The sequence below is a fragment of the Musca domestica genome, unplaced genomic scaffold (assembly GCF_030504385.1).
Source record: "Musca domestica strain aabys unplaced genomic scaffold, Musca_domestica.polishedcontigs.V.1.1 22, whole genome shotgun sequence".
Taxonomy (NCBI): domain Eukaryota; kingdom Metazoa; phylum Arthropoda; class Insecta; order Diptera; family Muscidae; genus Musca; species Musca domestica.
In genome coordinates, this window is record NW_026712262.1 from 12105957 (window position 1) to 12122577 (window position 16621).

Consider the following 16621-nt stretch of genomic DNA (forward strand, 5'->3'; position numbering starts at 1 on the left):
GAGAGGAGGTATAATGTCTAAGAATCTTTCGCTCATCCTAATGGCGAAACCTGATCTAAAACATGCACCGGGATGTGTAGGAATCTGAAACGGTCGAACATTTACTCTGCCACTTTCCAACTCTCATCAATGTGAAAAACAGGCTTATGGGAGAACGAATAATACACAATCTATTTTCATTCTCTAACACAGAACCAGCAGTAATTTTTCAGTTAGCCAGAAGATTATAGGGACTTAAGACGACACATAAATTCTTACTCGTCAATTAAAATGTATTATTTATTTTTCCAATCTGTTTTTATGCCCTCCACCATTCTATGGAGGGTATGTTAACTTTGTCATTCCGTTGGTAATTCCTCGAAATATTTATAATATACCCTACAAAGTATATATTTATAGGTAAATTTCCATTTTTATTGATGTTTAATATAACATCTTGTTTACCAGAATTAAAAGTAGTATTCATTTTCATTTATGCCTCTGTATGTTCGGCAAAATATATAATATTCCTTAAATTGTCAACATTAATAAAACAAACCGAGTTTTTTAATTATGAAAGGATTCATAGTGCATCTTCATTTTGGTTATGACCTTTATCGTTGATATTTGTAAGGTGTAGTCGATGCACCAGTATCCAAAAATCCCATGCGCATCAATTGATATAGAAAAATTCGGGAATTGCGCACTTTTTAAATTTAAAATAATCTTATCATAGTGAACTATGTATATTTCGTGATAGCAACATTTTTTGCGGAATACATTACATACTCTTGTATAATTAACCAAAAAAGTCAAAGAATCAAAAAAATATATATAAGATTTTTTCGAGCTTTAGGCGTCATTGCAAGTTTATTTTTTATTGATTACAATAAAGTGTTCCCAATATTTCGCGTTTTCGAAATTTAATATGCGACTAGATTCCGTCGGTTTTTGATACCAATGGTAAATTTTATGTTTTAATTGACATTTTTGAAAGTCGTCAATGAATCTTCTATTGAACTTTCCCCCATAAGCGGGTACAGCAACGAAAGCATATGATTATGCTGACGTAAGGGAAGGACTTTCGCCTCCTCATGTAGATGGTCCACTGGTGTCATGAGAAGGCACCCTGTCGCAGTTCTCAGAGCAGCGTTCTGGCAGGTCTGGACATGCTTCCACTGCGTAGCACTAGTATTCGCAGACCACACTGGAGCCGCATAGCTGACCACAGACCGACCTATCGCGTTATAAGAGGTCAACAAGGTTTCTTTGGCCGCACCCCAAGTGCTGCCGGCTAGTGTAGGACCTTGTTCCTACTTTTCATCTTGTCGCAGATAGCTGTGGCTTGCGCGGATGACTTGAACATGCTGTCGAACGTGACCCCTAGAATCTTGGGATAGTTCGTGGTGGGTATTTGATTCCCCTCGACCTGCACATTCAGGTGTATTCTGTGGTAAAGAGTGTGGCCGTTGATTTCGTGGCGGATATTTTCATATTCCTCGCGTGGAAGTATGCGGCAAGTTCCGCGAGATAGGGGTTCAGCCTTTTACATATGTCATCGACCACTGGGCCCGACGCCATGATCGTACAATCATCCGCATACGTTACGATCTCAATGCTGTCTGGAGGGCGAGGAATTCCGGAAAGGTAGAAGTTAAACAGTTCCGGAGATATCACCCCACCTTGGGGAACTCCCTGTTTCACTCTACGGGCTTTTGACTTCTTGTTCCGGAATTCCACGTACGACTGGCGTCCACACATATAGTTGATTATCCAACGTTTCAAACTTGGCCGGAGGGTAGTTCTCTGCGCGTCCTCAAACAGTGTGGCATGATTGACCGCATCAAATGCCTTTGTTAGGTCAACGGCTACCAACTCTGTTCTGTCACACGGCCTGTTCTGATTCAGTCCTCTAATAATGTGTGAAAATGGCGTGTAATGCTGTCGTGGTACTATGTTGTGGACGAAATCCGTGCTGGTGGTTGGCAACTGTATAGCTTCCTCTAATGCTGGGGAGGAGTAAAGATTCAAGACTCTTAGCTACTGGCGACAAAAGCGAAATCGGCCTGTACGATTCGCCTTTATTGACATCCTTGCCTGGCTTCAGTAGCGCCATTCCATTTTCCAGGTTTCGGGCACAATGTGGCTAGCAACAAATTGAGAACTTTCGTAAAGTACTCGACTCCCGGCGTATCCTGCTGCTTCAACATTACCATTGAGATTCCGTCCGGGCCCAACGCTTTGGATGACTTAGCGTTACGGATGACATTTGCAACATCACCCATCGTACACTGTGGTGGTTCCTCCTCGGCGGGAAGAGATTTGATACGACGTAGTACTCTTCGCTTCGCCCTATCGCTCTCGGGGTGCACGACAAATTGTCGGTTGAAATACTCCGCGCTTTCGTAAAGTACTCGACTCCCGGCGTATCCTGCTGCTTCAACATTACCATTGAGATTCCGTCCGGGCCCAACGCTTTGGATGACTTAGCGTTACGGATGACATTTGCAACATCACCCATCGTACACTGTGGTGGTTCCTCCTCGGCGGGAAGAGATTTGATACGACGTAGTACTCTTCGCTTCGCCCTATCGCTCTCGGGGTGCACGACAAATTGTCGGTTGAAATACTCCGCGCACCTCTTCGGATCAGTCACCGTTACGTCGTTAAAAGTGACTGAGGTCATATTATCCTTTTTCCAGGGTTCGAAAGCGACTTAACCCTTACCCACAGCTTACTCATATCGGTTCCAATGTTGCAACACTTCAGATGGTCTAGCCACTTTTTTTCTCTTATGCTCCTGTACCAACCGGTTGACTTCCACTGTCAAATCACTGATTCTAGGATCGTTGGTACGACGGAGATCATGGTTAAGGAAAGTGCGGCGTTCAGAAGTTATGAAATCGGGCGACATGCTTATGGAGACGATTATCGAGAGATGGTCTGAGCCAAGAGAAATTACAGGTTACCAAGTCACGGCATTTATCAGACCGGGTGACACTATGGTTATACATATACATACTGGGTTTGCAGCCGCTGGCCAGAACTGGTATCTTGTTGTTTCGGGTCAATCCGGTATCGTACAACCCGCTGACGTGGGATTGCTAATTTGGCTATTAAGACGTTCATCTAGTACTTGCAGTTCTTTGTTGTTGTATTCCAGTTTTTTTATGTTTTTGTAGTTTGTTTATGTTTGCTGAAGATGCATTTGATAATTGCGAAATATTGGGAACACTTTATTGTAATCAATAAAAAAAATCGCCAATGGTCTAAAGCTCGAAAAAATCTTATTATTTATAAATGAAATAAAAAAGTTCGACAAACTACCACTTCTCACGGTGATTAAAAATAAATAATAATAAATTTGTTTTATACTTTTTTTAATTTTTTTATTAACTTATATCATTTGAGTTTCCTTACAAAGCCTAATGTACCTTAATGTACCAAAAAGCATTTTTGAAAAAAAGTAAAAAAGCATTAAGTTTGTCCGAGACTAAAAGTAAGTAAAAAAGTTCGTCATTTAACCCTCCCCTATTGGGTAAAAACAAAACATTTTAATATAAAAGTATCTGAATTTAAAAGTGTTCCGCTTTAAACTAAAAATACCAGTAAGAACGGTTGGGTAATGCAGATATATCTTCTTAAATGCCAAATGTGACTAGGATTATAAAAATATCGAACATCGGTGGGTATCGTTATTTGTGCGCTATAGGAAAACGTGGACCTAATATTCAATGTTCTGCAACCGGAGCTAGAACCGATTATGAACTCCAAAAACTAATCCGTGGGATAATATGGCTACAATTATCAAAATACCAAATTTCGGGAGGTACAAATGCCAATTTTGGAACAAATCCATAAAAAATGTGGCGAAAACAATCAAAATACCGAACATCGGGAGGTACCGTTTTATAAGAGCTATACGAAAACGTGGACTTATATGTACAATGTTACGCCGAAACATAGCATTTTATAGACAAATCCATGAAAAAAATGTAGCGAAAATTGTCAAAACAACGAATATCGGGAGGTACCGCTATATGGCGGTTATACCAAAACGTGGACCGATATATCTCATTTTCCTAAACATTTTCCAACCTAAACACAATACAAATTGTTGTGCCATATTTTGAAGCTCTACGTTATTTAAACAGTCGGACGGACGGACATCGTTAAATCGACTTAGACTTTTAAAACTGGAGGGTATATAAATAATAATAATAATAATTTAAAAAATAATAATAATTTCAAATTCGTATTTTTTTTAATTTAAATTTTGCAACAAATTTACATTTTAGAACATTAAATCAATAACACGCTTACGTAAAGGCTGAAGAAAATATCGCATCTGTATCGACCAGTATTAGTGATGACCATCAACTATCCTTCAGACTACTTTTTGTATGGAAGCTCATGGATATAATGACGATCCTGCTTCAATTGACAAATTGGAAGACAACAGTGAAACAATTATTCGTGAGTTACCGTCCGAAATGTTGAAGAGAGAATGCTGAATAATACTAAGCGGATGGACCATTTTAGGTGCACCATTTGTTTGAAATAATCTTCAAATATTTAATTATATGGATATTTTTTTTTAAGAACTTTCCTAGAGCTCTTATAATAGAATAAGAGCAATTGTAACTCTAGCGCACAGCATCCATTTTTGTGAACGCGAATAGATTTGAAACCAAATTTTTGTCCCACATTTTTTTTGTTAATTTTTTTACGATTTAATTGTCCAAGCAAATAGAAATTTATCATGTATCGACTACTTACGCATCTGTAAATATTGGTTTTCTTTTTTTCTTCTTTTCAGCAATAGGGCGCCCTTCGTCATCCACAATAAAGTCATCAGCATCAGAGTCAGTTTCTTCCTCGTCTTCTTCGAAATGTTCAGGTTCTCTATTGCTCTTTTCAGATTGTCCTTCCGCATTCTAAAGAAACAATTTTGTAATATGTTTAGTTAATTTATATTTTTCTATACACACCTCGTCGTCATCAAAGAGTTGCTCTGCGATAGCTTCCCTAGCTAAGCCTTCATCTACGTGATCGTCTTCTCCATCGCTCTCTTCCTCTTGTATTCGCCTTAATCGTTTGAAACGTTTCTATGTAATTAAAAAATTGAATCAAATATGTCAGTGCATATATTAAACGCCATTGCTTCAGCAGTTCATTTAATAATTTTTATTGAATGATGGCTGATACGGTTAAAAAAGGTCATATGAATTTTAAAGTGCTTCTAGGTACTAACTAAAAATCTGTAACCAATGGAAACTTTGCTAACTAAATTCGGCGTATTACTACACATGCGCCAATGTCTGTCTAGTTGGTGCGCGCGAGAACTCTCTATAGCAGTGTAGTTCTGGTACCTCTCCGAAAATTGGCTGGAAATTTCATTAAACATAAATTTTATTCATGCTATGCAGATTCAAATATTTCTGATAGATTGAATGTGGGATATATTAACCCACATCTTCGGGTAACTTCCCCACAATAGGTAATAATTTTGAAGAAGAAAAATAATAATTTTTAAAAATGAGAAATTAGTGTCAGATTTTCTTAAAAATTTTTTGTACCTACCCAACAAAAGTATGTAAATTACCAGCAGCGCGTGTTGACATTTTTTGACGTGTGTGTTAAAAAATGTTCTATGTTTCGGTTCGGTTAAAAATATGTGATAGGAAAAACCTCCATATTCCTGTTGACTTTACTTCAGATAATTCTGACAAAGGCGAGTTTATTTTGGGTGATGAAAGAACATTCTTTATTTTTGGAGCAGAACATTTTTCGTAAATTCATCACCGTGTCGTCCTCTGTAATAGGATGCTAATAATGTAAACAATTGAATTTCTATTTGAAGCATTGTATACTTACAACTTCCATTTTTATACCCTCCACCATACTATGGAGGGTATATTAACTTTGTCATTCCGTTTGTAACTCCTCGAAATACTCATGTCAGACCCAACAAAGTATATATATTCTTGATCAGCGTAAAATTCTAAGTCGATTTAGCGATGTCATTCTGTCTGTCTGTCTGTCTGTCTGTTGTAATCACGCTATCTTTCGAACGATATGAGATAGAAGGTTAAAATTTTGCACACATGTGTATTTTGTCAGTAGGCTGGTTAAGTTCGTAAATGGGTCATCATGTCGGTCCACGTTTTCGTATAGCACCCATATAACGGTACCTCCCAATATTCGGTATTTTGATGATTTTAGCTACATTATTAAGCGAGATTGTTTCAAATTTCGCATTTGAAGTTCGCAATAGGTTCTACAGCATGTGACACAAAATTGCACATTCAGGTCCACGTCTTCGTATAGCACCCATATAACGGTACCCCCCGATATTCGGTATTTTTATGATTTTAGCTACATTATTCTCCGGAATTGTTTCAAATTTCGTATTTGAAGTTCGTAATAGGTTCTACAGTATATGACACAAAATTGCACATTTAGGTCCACGTCTTCGTATAGCACCCATATAACGGTACCTCCCGATATTCGGTATTTTGACGATTTTAGCGACATTATTCACCGGAATTGTTTCAAATTTCGTATTTGAAATTTGTAATAGATATTAAAGCCTTTGACAAAAAATTACTTACGCAGGGCCACCTCTTTGTGTAGCACCCATATAACAGTACCTCCCGATATTCGGTATTTTGATAATTTTAGCCATATTAGTCTACGGAACTGTTTTAAATTTCGTATTTGAAGTTCGAAATAGGTATTACAGTCTATGATAGACAATTTCCTATGCAGATCCGCGTTTTCGTATAGCTCCCATACAACGATACCTCCCTATATTCGGAATTTTAATACCCCCACTATACTATGGAGTGTAAATTAAATTTGTCATTCCGTTTGTAGCTTCTCGAAATACTCAAGGTAGACTTTACAAAGTATATATTATAAATCAGCGTAAAAGTATCACAAGAATATAAATTATGGATCTGCATACAATTCTTAGTCGGTTTAGCGATGCCCGTCTGTATGTGTGTTGTACTCACGCTATCTTTCGAAAGATGATGTAATTTTGCACAAGTGCTAGTATGTAGGTTAAGTTCGGCCATGTTTTCATATAGCCCCCATATAACGGTACCTCCTAATACTGGATATTATGCCATTATAAGCCACATTTTCTAACGGTTTTTTAAACTTCATTACTTTGACTTCGCAATGGGTTCTACCTTTTGTGACCGAACATTGTCTATATAGGTCCATGTTGCACTATATAGTCATACCTATATTCAGTATTTTGACTATTTAAGCCACTTTTTCTTAGACACCTGTTCGATACTAAAATTTTAAAGGTTTTCATTTGTGAGACATCACTTTGTTTGTACGCCCTATAGCCTCATATAATTGTCACCACATAAATTTGCTATTTTACTTTTCAAATTTTGCCACAATATTCAAAGAAATTGTTTTAAATTCAATATTTTTTACCTCCAGTGGCAGAACATTAAATAGGTCTAGATATTCGATGTTTTTGTCATTTGTCAAAATAATAGCTGATTAGGTTAAAAACAGGTTCTACAGCATATACCCTTTGTTTAGGTAAATTGAACATTTCGACCATATTCGGCGAAAGTCGGTCGAAATTTGAAAAGGTTACCTGTAGCATTTATTTGTTTCGTTCGACAATATTTTCATAGAACCCTTTTATGCAGGTATACGACAATTAAATGCATTGTTATTGTCAGTAAATCTATTATTTCCAGGTAGAAGTATTAATAATTAAATGTAGGTAGTTTTTAGATAATCCTTGTTTAAGCCTAATACCTGATAATTACTATTAGGCACTGTCTACCTGCTAAGTATCTGTTCAAACATTATTACCTGAACACATTATATGTTGTATTTTGCCGTGTAATTGACCACCTGTATCGTCAAATACTAATTTTGTTTTGATCCTATTGTTAGGTAAAATTTTGAAAGGATTGTATATATATGTATGGATTTTTAGTTTGGTGTTTAGTAGTAAACAGCTCGACAGATAGAACACAGTTATAACCACGTTATAAAATATGTCACCTCAGAAGTTAAAGGTTAAGCCAACAGGCTCGTAGGCAAGATGAAGTGTATAGAGAAATAGAGCGAGAGAGTGATGTTCTCAACCGTCAAGTTCGTCGGCAGGATGAAACCTTCAGACAACTTGAACGGGATACTTTTCGTCGTTCCCAACGTAGACGTAATGAGATCTACAGACAAACCGAACGTGAAGTGGACTCACAACGTCGTAATGTTCGAAGACGCGATATAACTTATCGTATAATTGAACAAGTCCGTAATACTGAACAACGCCGCGAAGCGCGACGAGTTGCTAATCAGGACTTTCATGAGCAGAATAGGATTAGACATGGTCGTGTCTTAATTCATAGGATGAATCCTTACAACCGTGAACTTGAAAATAACCGCCAGTCCGAGAGAAGTGCTAATATTAGACAAAATCTTTCCCCAGAATCCCGCAGGGAAATGTTACAAACCGATTCCATAAGACATAGGTCAAGACAATTGAGCGAGTTCTACGAGACAATCAGGAGGGGTCCAACATAAATTTATATTTGCTGCGGAGGGCTTTGGTTTAATTCCCAAATTAAAAATATCAGTAGGATCACATTATTGCGGAAATATCTGAAGTTTTCTTCCTTGCTTCAACATTTCCATCAGAAAATAATACATATAAATTTTGCAATAAATGCCACAATATTCAAAGAAATTGTTTTAAATTCAATATTTTTTAGCTCCAGTGGCAGAACATTAAATAGGTCTAGATATTCGATGTTTTTGTTATTTGTCAAAATAATAGCTGATTAGGTTAAAAACAGGTTCTACAGCATATACCCTTTGTTTAGGTAAATTGAACATTTCGACCATATTCGGCGAAAGTCGGTCGAAATTTGAAAAGGTTACCTATAGCATTTATTTGTTTCGTTCGACAATATTTTCATAGAACACTTTTATGCAGGTATACGACAATTAAATGCATTGTTATTGTCAGTAAATCTATTATTTCCAGGTAGAAGTATTAATAATTAAATGTAGGTAGTTTTTAGATAATCCTTGTTTAAGCCTAATACCTGATAATTACTATTAGGCACTGTCTACCTGCTAAGTATCTGTTCAAACATTATTACCTGAACACATTATATGTTGTATTTTGCCGTGTAATTGACCACCTGTATCGTCAAATACTAATTTTGTTTTGATCCTATTGTTAGGTAAAATTTTGAAAGGATTGTATATATATGTATGGATTTTTAGTTTGGTGTTTAGTAGTAAACAGCTCGACAGATAGAACACAGTTATAACCACGTTATAAAATATGTCACCTCAGAAGTTAAAGGTTAAGCCAACAGGCTCGTAGGCAAGATGAAGTGTATAGAGAAATAGAGCGAGAGAGTGATGTTCTCAACCGTCAAGTTCGTCGGCAGGATGAAACCTTCAGACAACTTGAGCGGGATACTTTTCGTCGTTCCCAACGTAGACGTAATGAGATCTACAGACAAACCGAACGTGAAGTGGACTCACAACGTCGTAATGTTCGAAGACGCGATATAACTTATCGTACAATTGAACAAGTCCGTAATACTGAACAACGCCGCGAAGCGCGACGAGTTGCTAATCAGGACTTTCATGAGCAGAATAGGATTAGACATGGTCGTGTCTTAATTCATAGGATGAATCCTTACAACCGTGAACTTGAAAATAACCGCCAGTCCGAGAGAAGTGCTAATATTAGACAAAATCTTTCCCCAGAATCCCGCAGGGAAATGTTACAAACCGATTCCATAAGACATAGGTCAAGACAATTGAGCGAGTTCTACGAGACAATCAGGAGGGGTCCAACATAAATTTATATTTGCTGCGGAGGGCTTTGGTTTAATTCCCAAATTAAAAATATCAGTAGGATCACATTATTGCGGAAATATCTGAAGTTTTCTTCCTTGCTTCAACATTTCCATCAGAAAATAATACATATAAATTTTGCAATACATGCTATAAAATTGCTCAAGGCGGAAAAATACCTTCAATATGCCTTTCTAAAGGATTACATTTCCCAGAAATACCAGCTGACCTTCGTGGTTTAACACAGTTAGAAGAGCGGTTCGTTTCACCGAGAATACCCTTTATGAGAATCGTTTCCCTAGGATACAATCGCCAATGTTCTGTAAGAGGTGTCGTTGTTAACGTACCAATTCAGTTAAATACAACTGTAAATATGCACACTGAAGTTGTGCAAGTTCACCTTAAGCGTAGACTACAATACGAGCATAGTTTCATGACTGAAACGATAAGAACAGCGAAGATTTACGAAGCCGCAAGATATCTGGTAAATACGGAACTCTACAAAAAACACAACATAGTTCTTTCTAGCGATTGGTTAAATAGCATGAATAGTACAGAAGAACCCTTTATTTCTAACGTTGAAGATCTCGAGTTAGTATCGCGGTTAACCAATACCAACTTCATACAAGATGATGTGGATGAAGTGAATCCACAAGAAACCTTATTGGATAATAATCCTGTCGAGAATTTACCATTACAGAGAATTTCCATTGCTCCAGGTGAGGGACAACGACCATTAGATATGCTCTTGGATGAGGATTCTGAGGAACTGTCCTATCCTTCAATATACTTTGGTGTTAAAAGAAATTGCAGTGCTACTATTGGAAAAATTATAAAGTCTGAAGTACGGCGATATGACAGACGATGTGCACGTGTGGATAAAGTCTTATATTGCTATAAAAAATTAGAATTTTCCCGCATTAAAAGTAGCATTCCCACATGCTTGAGAAAAAAGTTGGAAAAAACAATTTACTGCTGCAGAAATTTTAGATGATCAACTTCCAAAACCTTGTGCAACATGACGATGGCTATCATATATTGAAAGGCGTACGATCGTCACCAGCTCATTGGGAAGGGGAAAAGAGAAAGGTTTTGGCCATGATTAGACAGTTTGGACTCCCGACATTTTTTATAACTTTATCCGCAGCTGAATCCCAATGGCCGGAATTAATCGTTATATTAGTAAAAATTTTGGAAGGAAAAGATATTACTGAAGAAGAAGCAATATCTTACTCAACCCAGAAAAAATATGATCTCATCCGATCAGATCCAATAACATGCTCTAGGTATTTTGATCAGAGAATAATACATTTGTTTAAATTTTTTAGGTCCAATGATGGAATATTTAAAGAGCATTATGTTATTAAACATTACTGGTGAATAGAGTTTCAACAAATAAATAAATTTATATTTTCTGCGGAGGGCTTTGGTTTAATTCCCAAATTAAAAATATCAGTAGGATCACATTATTGCGGAAATATCTGAAGTTTTCTTCCTTGCTTCAACATTTCCATCAGAAAATAATACATATAAATTTTGCAATAAATGCCACAATATTCAAAGAAATTGTTTTAAATTCAATATTTTTTAGCTCCAGTGGCAGAACATTAAATAGGTCTAGATATTCGATGTTTTTGTTATTTGTCAAAATAATAGCTGATTAGGTTAAAAACAGGTTCTACAGCATATACCCTTTGTTTAGGTAAATTGAACATTTCGACCATATTCGGCGAAAGTCGGTCGAAATTTGAAAAGGTTACCTGTAGCATTTATTTGTTTCGTTCGACAATATTTTCATAGAACCCTTTTATGCAGGTATACGACAATTAAATGCATTGTTATTGTCAGTAAATCTATTATTTCCAGGTAGAAGTATTAATAATTAAATGTAGGTAGTTTTTAGATAATCCTTGTTTAAGCCTAATACCTGATAATTACTATTAGGCACTGTCTACCTGCTAAGTATCTGTTCAAACATTATTACCTGAACACATTATATGTTGTATTTTGCCGTGTAATTGACCACCTGTATCGTCAAATACTAATTTTGTTTTGATCCTATTGTTAGGTAAAATTTTGAAAGGATTGTATATATATGTATGGATTTTTAGTTTGGTGTTTAGTAGTAAACAGCTCGACAGATAGAACACAGTTATAACCACGTTATAAAATATGTCACCTCAGAAGTTAAAGGTTAAGCCAACAGGCTCGTAGGCAAGATGAAGTGTATAGAGAAATAGAGCGAGAGAGTGATGTTCTCAACCGTCAAGTTCGTCGGCAGGATGAAACCTTCAGACAACTTGAGCGGGATACTTTTCGTCGTTCCCAACGTAGACGTAATGAGATCTACAGACAAACCGAACGTGAAGTGGACTCACAACGTCGTAATGTTCGAAGACGCGATATAACTTATCGTACAATTGAACAAGTCCGTAATACTGAACAACGCCGCGAAGCGCGACGAGTTGCTAATCAGGACTTTCATGAGCAGAATAGGATTAGACATGGTCGTGTCTTAATTCATAGGATGAATCCTTACAACCGTGAACTTGAAAATAACCGCCAGTCCGAGAGAAGTGCTAATATTAGACAAAATCTTTCCCCAGAATCCCGCAGGGAAATGTTACAAACCGATTCCATAAGACATAGGTCAAGACAATTGAGCGAGTTCTACGAGACAATCAGGAGGGGTCCAACATAAATTTATATTTGCTGCGGAGGGCTTTGGTTTAATTCCCAAATTAAAAATATCAGTAGGATCACATTATTGCGGAAATATCTGAAGTTTTCTTCCTTGCTTCAACATTTCCATCAGAAAATAATACATATAAATTTTGCAATACATGCTATAAAATTGCTCAAGGCGGAAAAATACCTTCAATATGCCTTTCTAAAGGATTACATTTCCCAGAAATACCAGCTGACCTTCGTGGTTTAACACAGTTAGAAGAGCGGTTCGTTTCACCGAGAATACCCTTTATGAGAATCGTTTCCCTAGGATACAATCGCCAATGTTCTGTAAGAGGTGTCGTTGTTAACGTACCAATTCAGTTAAATACAACTGTAAATATGCACACTGAAGTTGTGCAAGTTCACCTTAAGCGTAGACTACAATACGAGCATAGTTTCATGACTGAAACGATAAGAACAGCGAAGATTTACGAAGCCGCAAGATATCTGGTAAATACGGAACTCTACAAAAAACACAACATAGTTCTTTCTAGCGATTGGTTAAATAGCATGAATAGTACAGAAGAACCCTTTATTTCTAACGTTGAAGATCTCGAGTTAGTATCGCGGTTAACCAATACCAACTTCATACAAGATGATGTGGACGAAGTGAATCCACAAGAAACCTTATTGGATAATAATCCTGTCGAGAATTTACCATTACAGAGAATTTCCATTGCTCCAGGTGAGGGACAACGACCATTAGATATGCTCTTGGATGAGGATTCTGAGGAACTGTCCTATCCTTCAATATACTTTGGTGTTAAAAGAAATTGCAGTGCTACTATTGGAAAAATTATAAAGTCTGAAGTACGGCGATATGACAGACGATGTGCACGTGTGGATAAAGTCTTATATTGCTATAAAAAATTAGAATTTTCCCGCATTAAAAGTAGCATTCCCACATGCTTGAGAAAAAAGTTGGAAAAAACAATTTACTGCTGCAGAAATTTTAGATGATCAACTTCCAAAACCTTGTGCAACATGACGATGGCTATCATATATTGAAAGGCGTACGATCGTCACCAGCTCATTGGGAAGGGGAAAAGAGAAAGGTTTTGGCCATGATTAGACAGTTTGGACTCCCGACATTTTTTATAACTTTATCCACAGCTGAATCCCAATGGCCGGAATTAATCGTTATATTAGTAAAAATTTTGGAAGGAAAAGATATTACTGAAGAAGAAGCAATATCTTACTCAACCCAGAAAAAATATGATCTCATCCGATCAGATCCAATAACATGCTCTAGGTATTTTGATCAGAGAATAATACATTTGTTTAAATTTTTTAGGTCCAATGATGGAATATTTAAAGAGCATTATGTTATTAAACATTACTGGTGAATAGAGTTTCAACAACGAGGATCTCCCCATCTACATGGCATATACTGGTTAAATAACGCACCCAAATTAAACATTTCTGATGATGCTACATTCCAACTAGTGGTGAACTTCATTGACCGCTTCATTTCTACTGATTCGTCTTCTACTGACATTCAAAACATTATAAACGTTAAACGTCACAACCATACAAGGATTGTCAACGTGAGGCAAGAGGTCAACAATTTTGCCGCTTTCGTATTCCTTATTCTCCAATGCCTGAAAAACAAATATTGCTCCCACTTCCTGAAGATATTGATTCAGATGAATTAAACCTACATAGGGAATTAAACCTAAAATAAGTACATTGCTTAACGCAAATTTATCAAATGATGAAGTAGACGGACTTCAAATTTTTGATAAATTCTTATCCCACAGATGCATTAACTTAAATAGAGAGGCATACATAATGGCTATAAGGTCATCCATTAAAGAACCACAAATTTTCTTAAAAAGAACATTTAGGGATAAAGCAATCAATGCATATAATCCAGATATCTTAGCAATGCAAAATTCTAACATGGATATTCAGTTTGTCTTAGATGCATATGCATGTGTATCATACATCGTTAATTATATTAACAAATCGAACAGGGGAGTTTCGAGACTGATGCAAGAAGCTATGGCTGAAATTAGAGAAGGCAATTATTCCGTAAAAGACAGGCTTCCACAGATTGGAAATAAGTTCATTAGCGCATCTGAAGTATCAGCTCAAGAGGCGTCGTATAATATATTAGGCATGAATTTGTCACAATGTAGTAGTGCTGAAGTCTATATTAACACATTTGCACCTGAGAAACGAGTACGTATGATAAAATCGAAGCAAGAGTTACAAAATCTCGAAAGAGACTCAACTAATATATTTAAGACAAACATACTGGATCATTACATCCAAAGACCCGAAAATTAAAGAAATCACGCTATCAAGAAGAAGAGGATGATTTCTTTGAGAACGATGATACCAATTTGGATCAAGCTGGTGCCCCCATCCGACTAAAAAATAATTCGGGATACGTGTACAAAAGGAAAGCGCCCGCAATTATAAGATTTCCTTCTTTCAAAGTTGAAACAAATAGGGAGGACTATTTCCGATCATTGGTTATGTTGTATTTTCCGTGGAGAAATGAAGTAGATGATTTATTACAAAATGACAATGAAAATACTTGTCTCACCCACAAGAGCACCATTGAAGAAAACCGATCACAATTTGAGTTATATAAGGAAGGAGAACTTGATGAAATATTGTTACAAGTACAAGATGAAGATAATGCCGAAAACAATGACATTGCTGATAACACCTTACCTTCTTATATGCTGGATGATGAGTTTCGTGTAACATGAATACAATAATGACCGGATACTAACGATAATAGTAGATTTATAAAGTTAACTCCATTGGTCAGTGAAAGAGATCTTCTTGCGGACATAAGATCTCTAAATGTTAAACAACGTGCTTATTTGCATCATGTTTTACATAACGTTGTGGAAAAAAAACTTTCTATGAATACATAGGTGTAGGAAAAAGCCGTTTATTAAGAGCAATTTTCCAATCTGTCACCCATAGACTTAATTCTATTCCTGAAAGTAATCCAGAAATGCCTAAAGTTTTACTGACGGCGCCAACTGGGAAAGCTGCATTTGGTATTGGGGGATCAACTCTACATGCTCTGTTCTCCCTGCCGGTTAACCAATATTCGGGAGAACTTCGGCCACTTAGTAGGGACATAGTTAACACAATAATTTCAAAATTAATAAATGTAAATTTAATAATAATTGATGAAATATTAATGGTAGGATCGAGGATGCTAGGTCACTTGGATGCTCGATTAAAACAAATATTTAAGAGCACTAATCCATTTGGTGGTATTTCAATTATTGTGTTTGGCGATTTCAAACAACTTCCACCGGTAGGCGATAGATGGATTTTTAGTGAAAATACTTTTAATCCTTATGGACTAATTGTTGGTTCTAGGTTATGGGATCTTTTCCAATTTTATGAGTTGACGGAAATAATGCGTTAAAGAGAAGATTTAAGATTTGCGCAAGCGCTTAGTAGAATGTCTAATGGGGAAATGACGGCTGAAGACGTTGATATTTTTAAGTCACGAATTGTTAGTGACGTGAAAGATGTTCCAAAGGAAACTATTCATTTGCTTCTATCCAATGAAGAGGTTGAAAACGACAACATTATAAAATTGAATCAAATAGCTTCAGAGGCTTTCTATTCGAAAGCACAAGACGTTATAAAATGCAACACTTTGAATCCTGACCAAAGAATAAATATCCTAAATAACGTTGCTAAATTTAGGACATCTGAGACACAAGTTCTTTGTTTTCAATTACAATTGAAAAAATCCGCAAAATACATGGTAACCATCAACATTAACACTGCAGATGGTTTAGTAAATGGCGCAATAGCAGTTTTGATGAGTATTGATTTCGAACGTAATTCATCAAATCCAAAGACACTCTGGTTGAAGTTTTCAGATGAAAATGTCGGAAGAGAAACTCAACGAAAAAAGCCTCACAGAACAGAGCCATCCTGGACTCCAATTGATAAGTGTACCAGATCCTTTCAGTTCAAACGAAATGATCAAAATTCAATAGAGCGTTGCCAATTTCCTTTGGTCGTGGCCGAAGCTATGACAGTTCATAAAAGTCAAGGTGCG

The 16621-nt window shown here is 36.5% G+C and overlaps 1 protein-coding gene and 1 long non-coding RNA gene across 2 annotated transcripts in view; both read right to left on the reverse strand.

The window, feature by feature from the left end:
* LOC101901381 (transcription elongation factor SPT6) overlaps window positions 1-16621 on the reverse strand; it is a 173731-nt gene that overhangs the window by 12780 nt on the left and 144330 nt on the right. The window contains exons 4-5 of the mRNA XM_059122916.1: window positions 4971-5087; window positions 4759-4916 (exon numbers count right to left, since the gene is read on the reverse strand). Coding sequence (XP_058978899.1) covers window positions 4759-4916; window positions 4971-5087 — 275 coding nt within the window. The remainder of the gene's footprint in view (window positions 1-4758; window positions 4917-4970; window positions 5088-16621) is intronic.
* LOC131802588 (uncharacterized) lies at window positions 815-2978 on the reverse strand. The gene is made up of 2 exons (XR_009342276.1): window positions 2261-2978; window positions 815-2228 (listed from the first exon to the last, which is right to left on the reverse strand). It is a non-coding gene; the product is annotated as an uncharacterized LOC131802588 (long non-coding RNA).